The sequence below is a fragment of the Orbicella franksi genome, unplaced genomic scaffold, assembly GCF_964199315.1.
Source record: "Orbicella franksi unplaced genomic scaffold, jaOrbFran1.1 SCAFFOLD_52, whole genome shotgun sequence".
Taxonomy (NCBI): domain Eukaryota; kingdom Metazoa; phylum Cnidaria; class Anthozoa; order Scleractinia; family Merulinidae; genus Orbicella; species Orbicella franksi.
Window position 1 is genome coordinate 34,576 of NW_027671047.1, and position 13,004 is coordinate 47,579.

The window sequence follows — 13,004 nt, forward strand, 5'->3', positions numbered from 1 at the left end:
ACGGGCATGTAGTTGGTCCTATTCTATTCATATTCAATTACTGCTGTTCACATATGAGGAAAGATGTGACAGAAATCATATGCATCCTGTAGTTAAGGGCGGTCGGTGTAAAACGCAGACTGTGGACTGCAGACTGCAGACCGTGGTTAAAATGCATATTGAGGGTAAAATGAAGACTGTAGGCGGGAAGAAAAAAGCAGACTGCAGACTAAAGACTTTTTACGTATTTATTGTGTCATTTCCATTATCGAGTGCTAACCGTAAACAGGGTTATTTTTAGGCTATTCACAGTGCAATTTAACACTCTGGTTAGCCTGAATATCATTCAGGTTAGCATAAATAATGCTCCAGTTAAGGACCTGTCATTTATTAGAGGGGGGGTGGGCTGGTGCAAATGGGGGGAGGGTCATTAAATTTTATGTCAAGTGACCATTCTTTACCATTTTTTGTCAGCCACCGTACCTGACCTGTCTAACTGAAAGGCTTGCAAGAGATTCTACATTCATATTGTCAATACTGAATTTAAGTCTGCTGACAAAAGCTGATGAAGCAGTTTATAATTTTTACTTTCTCTCTGTTGTTTCCTTTTTTTGCTCTTCCTTTTGTTGTTTCTGTGATCTTTTTCTTGATTTGTTTTCCAACAGTTAAACACACCGAGAAACATGTCTTTGCATTGATCAAGTTTCTTATTAAGATATTTCAATTCACTGTTGACTCTTTTTTTGGCTTCATCAAGCCTTGTAATAACATCTTCATCAAATGATATAGAATACTCTTCTCATATCAAATTACTAGTCTTTGAGTGAAACAGGGTGTGTAAGGGCCAATTTCCAATTCCCTTGGTTTCAATAGGCAAGATTCACTCTAGTTCACTGACTTTAATTCGACTAACACTCCAATAAGACGCTCCTGTTTGCTTGTACATAATTCCATCAATCGTCCGCGTCTTTATCTGTCTTATCTGTCGTTACTTCGAGTGAATAGCATACACAACTATGACGTTTGCCAACGTTAGCCATTACATGCACACTTGAAAAAATCATGTGACTTAAACGCAGGAACTAAATGGTGGGAAAAATACATGAACAATACGGGAAACCCAGCAACAGGGTGTTGAGATGATCTTTAATGCGTTTATCCATATCTGATATATTCTCTTGTAACTCACTGAGCTTGATTGTTCGCCCTCAGTATTACATTAATTTTTCAAAACATTGATTTTTCAAAATCAAAATTGTAAATCAACACAAGATAAGTTCTCTTTCTTTTTAAATGGCATTCCAATTCACACGGCTTCACAGTACAGTTACCTTGGCATTACTTTCATGACAAATGAAAGTTTTGCTCCAAAAAAGTTTTGGTTCAGAAAGCCAAAAGATCTATTTTTTCTTCTAAACATTATCTTGACTTAAATAGACTTCCTATCAATACGTGTAATAAACTATTTGATACTTTGTTCCTTCCCATTGTTTTATACGCATTTGAAATTTGGGGCAATTATGATAATATGAACTTCAAAAAATGGGAAAAAGACCCAGTAGAAAGACTACACACACAATTCTACAAATGCTTCTTGGCCTCAATAGAAGAGCACCTAATGTGGTAGCTCAAAATGAAACTGGACGACTTCCATGAAAATTGAATATCTTGTTAAGAATAATTAGATTTTGGATACATCTTGAATCTCTTCCAGATAACAGTGTTGCCAAACAATGCTTGATCATTTCCAATCAACTGGCAAATGAAACAAAACCCTCTTTTATGTCGACAGTTTATGAAATCATTCATAATTATATAGACATTCAAAACCAAGCGCATGACAAACAATCCAAAACAATCGTATACCAACAATTAAAAATAATTTACAAAAAATAAAATATCACATCTCAAACAATTTAAAAAGAAACCAACTGGAGTTAATCCACACCAATAAAAAGTTAAGTTTCTACTCTATAATTAAAACGGATGTAAGCAAATCTGATTATTACGAACAAGTAAAGAACCTAAAGCATAGACAAGTTGTAGCTAAACTACAATCAGGCAACCACAGGCTTAGAATCGAAACTGGATGACACTGTATCCCTAAATTACCTGAATCTCTTAGGATTTGTCAATACTGCCACTCTAACCAAATTGAGGACGAAAAAAATTTCTTATTTCATTGTGATCGTTATAAAACCATTAGGCAACAAATAACAAGTGACATTGTACTAAAATACCCATCATTCGATCTTTTGAACAATACTGAATTGATAAAACTCAATTCCTATTTAATACCATTGATTCATTTATTTGTAAGAAACTAGTTTATTTTGTATATAAAGTATTGCATATAAGAGAAACTAATCCTATTTAATTTAATGTGATTAGTGGTATTGTTATCTTTAATTTCTTTCTTTTTATATATTTTATATATTGTTATTTAAGGTAATACCATCCATATATATGGGAATACCAACAAATTCTTGTTGTATTAAGTGAGCAACACACTTTCTGTTATGAACTGCTCAAGGTAAAAGTTGATCTCATTTAATATTTCCTGTCACATCTTTTAGCATGGGGAGGTTCATAACTTTTTGGGGTCATACAAGGGGGAGGGTTACAGCCTTTTCTGCAGGAAATTGGGGCAGGGCATAAAAAAAAACTTCACCTGGGATAAAAAAAATTGCACCAGCCCTTGTGATGGTTCAAGACCTTGAGCTAAAGGGGGACCCGGTTTTGTTTTACTTGCCCTTGCTGCTTTTCTTCCTTCTGTCATTTCTTCTTATTTTACCCAAAATAAAAGGGGGGGGCCCGGGCCCCTCCCCCCTAGATCCACCAGTGAGCCCTGCCCCCCTTCTGATAAATGACACAGGTCCCTTAGCCTATTTACTGTTAGCTCTCAATTACTGTTTTCTTCCAAATTTTTAAAGTTTTTGATTGATGGATGGATTGAATGAAGGAAATGATAACACGACTCAGTTAAAATGTCTACAGTCTGCATTCTCCATTCAATTTTACACTCAGTCTGCATTTTACCTCCGGTCTGCAGTCCACAGTTTTCGTTTTCCACTGACCGAATTAAGTAGCAGGATATACTGAAAGCTTCCAAAAGCCGATGATGCATGACACAACAAGTGGGGTTAGATTGTAGAGTGCATATTAAGCTTATATAAAGACTCGGACAATAACAGAATAGCCTGCAAATCTAATTTCTCATAGCGTAAACAAGATATAAAAGGCTCTGAATGTAGTATAATTGTTGTACTTACTTTAATTTACTTGATAATCTTCTTTTCCGTTTTTCCAAGTCAGTCGCAGCTTCCGTGTGTCCATTTGTTTCATCGTTTCCAGCCATTTTGCAGAAATTTGCGAAATTTTTCCAATAAAACTCGGTTGAAAATTTATGATAGCCTCGAAAATCACGTTTTCTTTTCGTATTAAAACCAGGTAAACGGTTTAAATAGAAACTAAAACGAAGAACTATTGAACAGAAAACTGCACGTGAAGTACTGTAGCACTTCCGGATTTCAACACATTTTATCATATACTTTGAAATGAAAAACCGCTGACAAGTTAGGCTCAACTGAACGTTGTGTTACAATTAACGCGTGACGATATTTGTCCGTGGACGGATCTCCGTGGACGGATCTCCGTGTTCGCTTTGAGGAACACATGACGTCCAGGTACAAATATCCGAGCATTTTTTTTTAGCCAAATGGAGGCTATTGTGTTTATTATCCTTCAAATGTTTTTCGCAACACGCAGTTTTGAAACAGTTCATGGAAAATTGGGGAATATCACTCGGATATATTATTCCCCAGTTTTACCTGGAGTATATTCAGTCACGTGATGCGTTTAGACCAATCGCGCGCGAGCGAAACCTCGCGTATTGAACGAACGTACTATTAGCTTTTGCATTTTTTATTTAATTATTATTTTTTTCCTTACCCGGAATCGTCCCGTGAGCATTACGGAAGGATCCTGCGGAGAGTAATAATGCTCTTAAATTAGCCAATCAGAGCGCCTTTTATATCGGCTACAAACACAAGCCGTATTCACCGTGTCAACAAATCGTGGTTTATAGAGAGAGAAGACCACAAGAAAATAGTGGACTCTGTCGTTATGTTATATCTGTCTGTAAAACTTCGGTTATTCATTGCCCTTGGGGACCCAGGGGCTGCTAGTCGGGACAATGTGATATTTTCGGGCGAAAGTTTACAACAACAGCCTTGAAGGAAACTTTCGCCCGAAAAACTTACATCCCGACTAGCAGCCCCCGGGTCTCCGAGAATGGTTGTTGATATAAAAATGTTGATTTTAGCAATAGACGGGAGTTGAAAGTCAGCTAATGAAATCATCTCATAATCTCTTATCACTGCTTGTAATAAACGTGGATTGCACTTGATCTGCTTGAACACAACAACACGTTAACGATAAGAAAAACGTCACCTTCTGAAAAATTGGAAATTAAGGCATGGTACAAGGATCACTGTAGGTGATGATTGGTAATTAGTAGAGAGAACACGTCCCTTTCTACTAGCCTTTTAGCCGTGTCAGTGTATCAGCTTTCAGATCATTTCAAAAGTTCAGCCACTTTCGACCTAGTAATCTTTTACCCACCCACATATCTTGTTCTGCTAGTCAATTAACTTTGTTGCCCAGACATAGCAGTCTGTATCTGATATCATTATTAATTGGGCAAAATATCAGTCTTATGGGGGACTCTACAAAATACGGAAAAGGACGGCGGATAACATCAAATATATTTAATTGATTGATTAATTATAGGACAAATAAAGAAACGAATTAATATATAAATAATTTGCAGACACTTCAAAAAAAAATGATTAATACGGAAAAGGCATAACTAATGTCAAATAAAAATTTTACTGGCGTAGCGTCGGGAGTAATACAATACAACATAATACAATACGATTCAATGCAATGCAATACAATAGCAAACCTACTCAAGCAATCCGGCAAAAAATGCAAAGCCACACGTATACACAAAGCAACAAGGCTGCAGAATATTCAAGAAAACTGACACTATACCCTTAGGGGGTCTCCCTTCATTATGTGTTCCTGCCTTCCCAGGGGTGCTCGGGTTTACCTTTGTCATGTTTGCTGGCTATATGTATGTACTGCAGTCCCCTCATAGTCGCAGCCCAGTTCATTATATTTAATTTGCACATGTAAACTATATAGTCCTGCTGTTAAGAGCCAAAAATAACCAGAATTGTTCATTTTGTGATAAAAGCATAAAACTTCCCAGGATGACTAATCTCTATAAGGTAAACATTTTCTGATATGGAGCCATCCCAAATTTCTACCCAGAAGCACGCTACGCGCATGTCAAAAAATAACATATTAGGCCCCTACATGGGAGCGAGGCTGAGTTAAAATGCTTATTTCTAAGCCTTTTCCGGAGTACTTTGCCTAGATTTCTTGCTTTTTAATATAACAGCAACTTATAAAGTATCTGGGAGTCGAAAAATTTGTCACGTGATTAGTCACGTGACCATCATTTCAATAAACAATCAAATAATACCGAATATTGCATTAATACGATTAATTTTTTTTTTTCTCCTCTTCTTTCTCGTTTTTCCTCGCAAATAAAAAGAAGCAATTATTTTGAACATTACAATATAGAGTAATAAGATATTCAAATTTAGAAGCCTGTGTTTCGGCATGCACAATGTCATGTTGGGGCTTTGCATCAAATCGAGGCCGAAACAAAGGAGAGATCTATGTTGGCCATTGAGGACGGATTTGCTTAAGTCTGGCTTAACGGGATAAAACTAATTTCGGTGCGGAATTCAAGAGTGAACTCTTGATCGGTTTAAATCGTATTTGACTAAGCGCACACAATGGTACTCCGTTAATGGCTGTCTCTCTGACTTCACCACTCTTAAATGTGGTGTGCGACAGGGAACGATCCTTGGTCCTCTTTTATTTCTAATTTATATTAACGATTTGCCTAACTGTCTATCATTTAGCATACCTAGAATGTATGCTGATGACACCCACATTAATTACGCTGGTTCTGATTTGCATCCGATTCAGTCTAGTCTATCTGACGACCTTGAAAAACTAAGCAAATGGCTTGTGTCTAACAGACTTACCTTGAACGCTACAAAAACGGAATTTATGTTGATCGGCTGCAGGCAAAGATTAAGAACTCTATCTGATACCCTCGAACTCTCCAATAATAATGTTCCGATTGAACAAGTTTCCTCTGCGAAATCGTTTGGAGTAAATGTCAATGAAAATCTGACGTGGCATTCCCACATCAACTGTGTAAAAAGATCGCTTCTGCAATTGGAGCCATAAATTTAGTTAAGGTAATTACCTTGAAATTGTTCTACTATCAAACTTTTTTTGCAACTTGGCATAATTAACATTCATGATATGAACATTAAAAAAAATACAATAAAAAAAATGGGGTCACCGTGCTTGTTAACGCGTCGGCAGGCTCTTAAAATGGGGTGTTTTTACTGGTTGCGCGTTAAAATTCGAATCACCTTCATAGAGAATTGAATTAGGCAGCTGCCGGTATCGCCCCATGGCGAGTTCGCCCCCACCGAGTTCGCCCTACATCGACTCAACTTGATCGAGTTCGCCCCCAACCAGATCGAGTCGCATATAGAGATGATTCCTCGTTTTTTTACCCACTGCCTTATTAGATTACTGGTGGCGAGGAAACTTCACTTGGTGGCGAGGTGACTTCGCTTGGTGCGAGTTGACTTCGCTCGGTGGCGACCGGAAGTTCGTTGGTGGCGAGACTCCCTGATGGCGAGATGACATAAACACACATAGACTGAAATGATTCTTCGGAAACTTTAAATAACTCGATGACAACTATGTAAACACGAACACAAAATTTTGGGGCGACCTCGAAATAGAAATTTTATAGTGGGGCGAACTCGCCATGGGGCGAAACCGGTATCGTTCCAGAATTAAGTATTGGTTGCTTGAAAGACACAAAATTTTATGTTGAAAGTAAAGCCTCTTTTATTCACATAAGCAGTATTGCTTTATTTAAGCCGTTTTTGATTGCCTGGTTGTGGGAATATTGCACTTTTTCGGACGGTTCCGTGGTTAGTTTGAAGTCTTCGCCTTGGCCAAAATACATCCAGTGCGGAACTATTTTCCAAGAAAAATCATGTTCTACTATCATATCAAACTTTTTTTCTTCCTTAAATATTTTCTTTATTAGACTGTTCTTAGCAAATACCCGAAAAAAAAATCGGGGGTCACCGTACTCGTTTAAGAGAAAAGGAGCATTTATTTCGCTATCGAGCTTAGTTTGAGGGAAATCTCTTACGTTTTGCACGCGCACGGGTTCATGACTTAGGGATGCGCAATGCAATACTAAGGAATCACCTTAAGTTATTTGTGCCTCAATCTACCTTACTCTGCATATGCAACATCACTACCTCAACCTCACTTTGATTACTGCAGCCTAGTCTGGGGTAATTGTGGCAAAACATTCTCTAACAGGCTACAAAAACTACAAAACCATGCTGCACGAGTAATAACTTCATCGGGCTATGACGCTGATGTCGATTCCTTGTTTCACAAACTCAGCTGGAAAGACTTGCAATTTAAATAATGATTAAAGATTAAAGATAACATTTCTCACAGAAATAAAATATACCATCCAGTAGGTCGTATCACAAGTTTCCTTGTTTTCTCATTTAAGTTTAGAACGTACTTTAAAAGCAACCTAAACAAATTCATAGGCTGCATTATCTAAATTGACAGGATTGATGTATTTTACATTTTAATGCTATTTACATTTTTTCTCCATTTCCTTTGAAAAATACTGCAGCAAAGTGATTGGAAACTCTTGTTCTCTTAAAAAATTAAGAATTAAAAATTTTTTTAAAAGCAGGCTTAGGAACGTTATAGCCAATGAAAGCTGTTTTTCAAAACGTTTCCTTCAGACCAAAAAGTTCAGCTAGTGTTGTGACATACCTGATCTATTCCGGCATATTTAAAAGTTTCAAACGCGAAATAGAAAAGGTGTCTCAATCACAGTAAGCAGGTAACTCAAGAAACTCATGTCAATCAAACCTATTTAAATTGACTCTGTATCTCAGCCTCGATTTGATGCATAGTTTTGATATTACGTTTTTGGCAGATCCAAAACATACATTCAAGGTTTGAATTTCCTAGTCTCGATAATAGAATCTACATTGCATATAATAAAATTTGTATGTAAAAAATCATCATCATTCATCATCATCATTTTATTTCTTAATAAAACCTACATTTTACAGTTGGACTGGCCCGCGGATAGTTATGCTAGTCTAGGCGGGCCAGTCTATCAATAGTTACAAATGATTTATTATTATTATTATAACTTTTATTACTACTATTACTACCATGATAAATAGAGAAGAATAGAAAGTTAGAAAAAATAGTGAACAAATAAAAAGAAAAAGTGGGAACAGAATGTGATTTAATAGATAATATTTTTTGTTTGTTTGTTTGATTGGTTGTTGGTTGGTTGGCATTTTAATTTAGAAATGATCCTGCAAACGTCAATGAAGGAATCTTCATCTTCGAGAACACTTAGTAGTTTGTTTTTAATTCTGAGTTTGAATGATTTCTTTGGTAATTCTAAAAATGGAAATGATTTCATCAGTGCGTATTGCTTTGCTGGTAATTGAACGTAATGGTCACGTGACTATCATGTGACATAATTTAAGACTCAAAGGCAATGGGTTAATTTGTTGTTGTATTAAAAAAGCAAGACACTAGGCATAGTAGTCCCAGAAGGCAAAAAATTTGGTATTTTGAATCAACCTCGTTTCCATGTAAGGGTCTTGTATGCCATATTTTTGACATGCGCATTCCATGGTTCTGGAAGAAAATTTGGCATGGCTCCATATCAGCAAATATTCGTCTTATAGAGGTTAGTAACCCTGCCAAGTTTGATGCTTTTATCAAAAAACGAACAATTTTGTCCCTTAACAGCTGGACTAATACGATCAGCCGTAGTAATTCATAGATTACGAATAGTCCCTCTTTCGACCGGAAGGGGGAGGGGGTACTTTGTGAAAAATTGGGTGGGGGTGTGCGGCCCGCTTTCCCAAACCCTTACCCTATTTACGACCAAAATCTGCGATTTTCAATACCCTAATTATGGCCTGATCCTAAATCAAGACCCTGTTTCAGACCTACCTTATACTTCCCTAGTTGAGACCAATGTTAAAGACGTCGTGAAGGGCTTCTGTTGATCGGTCTTATCGATAATGTTGAAAAAGTAGCTTCTTCTAAAAAACATGCCCGATTCAAGTCTAGAGTGTAGTCCGTCTTAATCCGTCGTTGCGTGATGCGAGAGAAAACTGCGCCAAACAATACCTCGGCGAAATTCTGGCCCCTGTATTATGGGCGGCCATTTCTTTCTCCAGGTTAATTATTTACGGTCACGCTCGACGGACTAGACGAAAGAGGAATTATTCGTAGTCTACGTAATTCAGGCTGTCTTTATAAATCTAACTTCTAAACCATTTTAACCAGGTTGTCCTAAAATGATTTGATACGTTGGTTAACAGACTTTCCTGTCTTTTCTCTTTACTCGAAAACACCCCAATTATGCGTGAGTAGTCGTGTTGAGCATGTGCGACCCCATGCTATTACAAAACTCCTTTGAAATACCTATTATGATCAAACCACTCTGAAAATGCGACCCCAACCAGTGGCACACTCCCAGGAGACTATAAATAGAAAGTGAACAACCCCTCCCCCACCCCCTCCCCCGGCGCTCAAGTCAGCTTAAATCTGTCAACGAAACTGGGTGTAGCTTGGTCACATTCCTTGGAATCAGAAACCGAAGAACATCCATCAAAAACAACGATCATGATTGGTTTGTGTAATGAAAAAGATTATCATAATAAACAGCAGATTCTTTAGAAAAGCTAAAATAAGGAAGTCACAACACTTCATTGTTTCGAGTTGAGTTCCACGAAAACCTTCGTTTACTCTCTTGTTTCTAAACACGACATGGATATCAAAACGTTGCTCCATAATCTCCGTGAAGAAGTGTCTTGCTCGGTGTGTTCCAACATATTTACCGATCCAAAACATCTGCCATGCTTACACAGTTTCTGTCTGCACTGCTTGAAACAATGGCATAGGACGAGCCATGGCCGCGACACCATCAGATGCCCAAAATGTCAAGGCGTTAGCAGAGTGCCTGAAAGTGGTGATCTGAAAGATCTTCCGACCAGTTTTTATCTCAATGGCTTAATTGATGTGCTGGCAATAAAAGAGTGCAGAAACAGCCCAGTAACATGTGGAAATTGCGACAAAAAACGCTCCGAGACTTCTTACTGTTTCCACTGTTGCATATTTTATTGTCAAGAGTGCGTAACTGGACACAATATCATGCGAAGAAATAAAGATCACCGTGTTCTGGCGCTTAAAGACTTTCAAGACAAGGACTATGAAGATGTGTTAAAGCGGCCTGTGTTTTGTCCTAAGCAGGGGCATACAGAAGAAGAACTTAAATTCTTTTGCAAGGACTGTGAAACGGCAGTTTGCCAAACTTGTGTCCTGTTGGAACACAAAAGCCATACAATGAACTTAATCCAAGAAGAAGCAGAAACACAAAAGATGCTAATGAAATCTATGGTTGAAAGACAGAGGAACAATTTAAAAGCAAAGATGAACATCATTCGTCAGCTTGATGAAGACTATGCTAACCTCATACAACAAGGCGAAGACGTGAAGAGAGATGTTCAAAAAATTGTTGACAATTTGATTGCCGTCATTGAAACGAAGAAACAAAGTATTTTCTCAGCCGTGGATAATCAAACAACCAAATCGCTAGAAAGTCTGACAAAGCAAAAGAAAAAGATCAAGGAACAAATAGCGGTCGCAGAATCGTCGCTAGAAAAGGCTGAAAAACTTTTAACACGAAGTATAAACGCTGAAGTTGTAAAACTCAAGAAATCATTGGAGAGCATCTTCGAAGGAGTTGATCAAACCGAGCCAATTGATGGCGACCCTGAAGGTCTTCTAGTACGTTTAACTTTCGCGGAAAATCAAAAAATCTTAAACACTGTCAACACCGAAGAAATTGGTTCTTTGGAAATTATGCACCAAACAAAAGCTAGTCAGTGCATCGCTGAGGGCAAAGGACTCGAGGAAGGAACTGTTGGAGGTGAAGCACAATTTATTCTGACGACAAGAGACGCTCAAGCAAGACAGTGTTACAACAAACGCGACCGTGTAACGGTAGAGATCAGGGATGAGCAAGGACGAGAATGCGCGATGGAAGTACGAATAAATGACAATAAGGATGGAAGCTACAAGGTTAGCTATTCTCCAAAAGAACAAGACAGATACAAAGTGACAGTAAAAGTAAACGGAGGGCATGTTCTCGGCAGTCCTTTCAATGTTAAAGGACAGTTATTTCAGGTCAGACCTGTATTGTCTTTTGGAAAGGAAGGTTCGTCTGTCGGAATGTTTCATTATCCCTGGGGGGTGGCAGTGAATACCAGGGACGAGATAGCTGTAACTGATAATTGGAACCACAGAGTTCAAATCTTCAGTAGTGATGGAAGTTACTTAAGATCCTTTGGTCAGCTCGGGAACAAAAACGGGGAATTTGTATATCCAAGGGGAATAGCATTTCATAAAAGTGGAAATATTTTCGTGGTTGACAGTGACAATGCTAGGATCCAGATTTTCATTGGGGAGGGTGGGTACCTAAGTTCGTTTGGCGGGAAGGGAAGCCGCGCTAGTCATGTCTCTAATCCTTGTGGTTTATCTGTAGACAGTGATGGTAATATCATTGTTGCTGATGTAGGAAACAACATGATTAAGATCTTTTCTCCTGATGGCAAGCTTCTAATGAAGATAGGTGGGCAGGGTTCTTTTACTTTTCCTATCCACTGTGTTCAGTGTGATAGATATCTCATAGTGTCCGACAGAGATGAACATTGTCTGAAAGTTTACGACAGGAATGGAAACTTTCAGTACAAGTTTGGAAAGCAGGGTGGAGGGGACGGGGAATTTAAGTATCCCTATTGTTTGTCAGTGAACAAGTCAGGACACCTGATGGTCTGTGATTCAGGTAATCATAGAATACAAGTATTTCAACTAAATGGAAACTTTGTAGGCAAGTTTGGAACAGAGGGCAGTAATTTAGGAGAGTTGGAGTTTCCGAGGTCTGTGGCAATTCTAAGTAATGGCCGAATTGTTGTGTCTGACCAAAGTAACAATCGTATGCAGATATTTGAGTGAAACGATGTCTGCTCCAAATTATGATAAGTGTCATTATTTTGTTGTTAAAGCATTAGGTTTAGCTGATGATGAAGAAAAGAAATTCAAACACAGAAGGACAAAATATTACTATGTCTGTAATCCCAATGTAGAAAGAGGTGATTATTTTGTCAATTTTACATTGAAACTGAGGAGAAAAAAAGTCAATGAGATTTGCACTCTTTTTGTAAGCAGTGCAGATGGACGAAAATATTTGCGAGTTCAAACTATATTTTTTACAAGTATCCATTATTGCAAAGTGTTCCATATTCCAAGTTGTGATTTTGAGCTAGTATACAATGTTCAATATTCCCTCTTTAATATTTTGTAATATTTTGTCTTTCAAACGTATATATAAGGCATCACAACATTTAATGTTTGATTTTGCAATAATTTTCACTAGGTGATTGACAAGCAACTTTTATAAGGGTTGTACCTAATTAGTAAATTGATTGATTTACCAAATTTCTCAGCTTGATTAATAAGCTGATACATGTATGGTGATATTGTTTAACCAATTTTAGTAGTATGTTTGTATAGAGGTATACAAGACCTGTGAATATACCACTGAAGTCTCAGCTAAGAATTGTAAATTAAAAACGTAGGAATATACTGCAATGATGCACTTGAGGATTTCCTTTAAGGCATGAAAATATATTTTATCTTGTATAAGAAATAAAATAGCCTGGTGTGGATAATTTAATTTGCATAAAATTTGTTTTCCTATATTTTGAGCTTGAGGTTTC

The 13,004-nt window shown here is 37.5% G+C and overlaps 1 protein-coding gene across 1 annotated transcript; it reads left to right on the forward strand.

Moving 5' to 3' along the window:
* Positions 1-9,980: 9,980 nt before the first annotated feature.
* LOC145477124 (E3 ubiquitin-protein ligase TRIM45-like) lies at positions 9,981-12,473 on the forward strand. The gene has a single exon (XM_081455482.1). It carries the CDS (start codon positions 9,994-9,996, stop codon positions 12,238-12,240), a length of 2,247 nt encoding a protein of 748 aa, XP_081311608.1. The 5' UTR covers positions 9,981-9,993; the 3' UTR covers positions 12,241-12,473.
* The last annotated feature ends 531 nt before the right edge of the window (positions 12,474-13,004 follow it).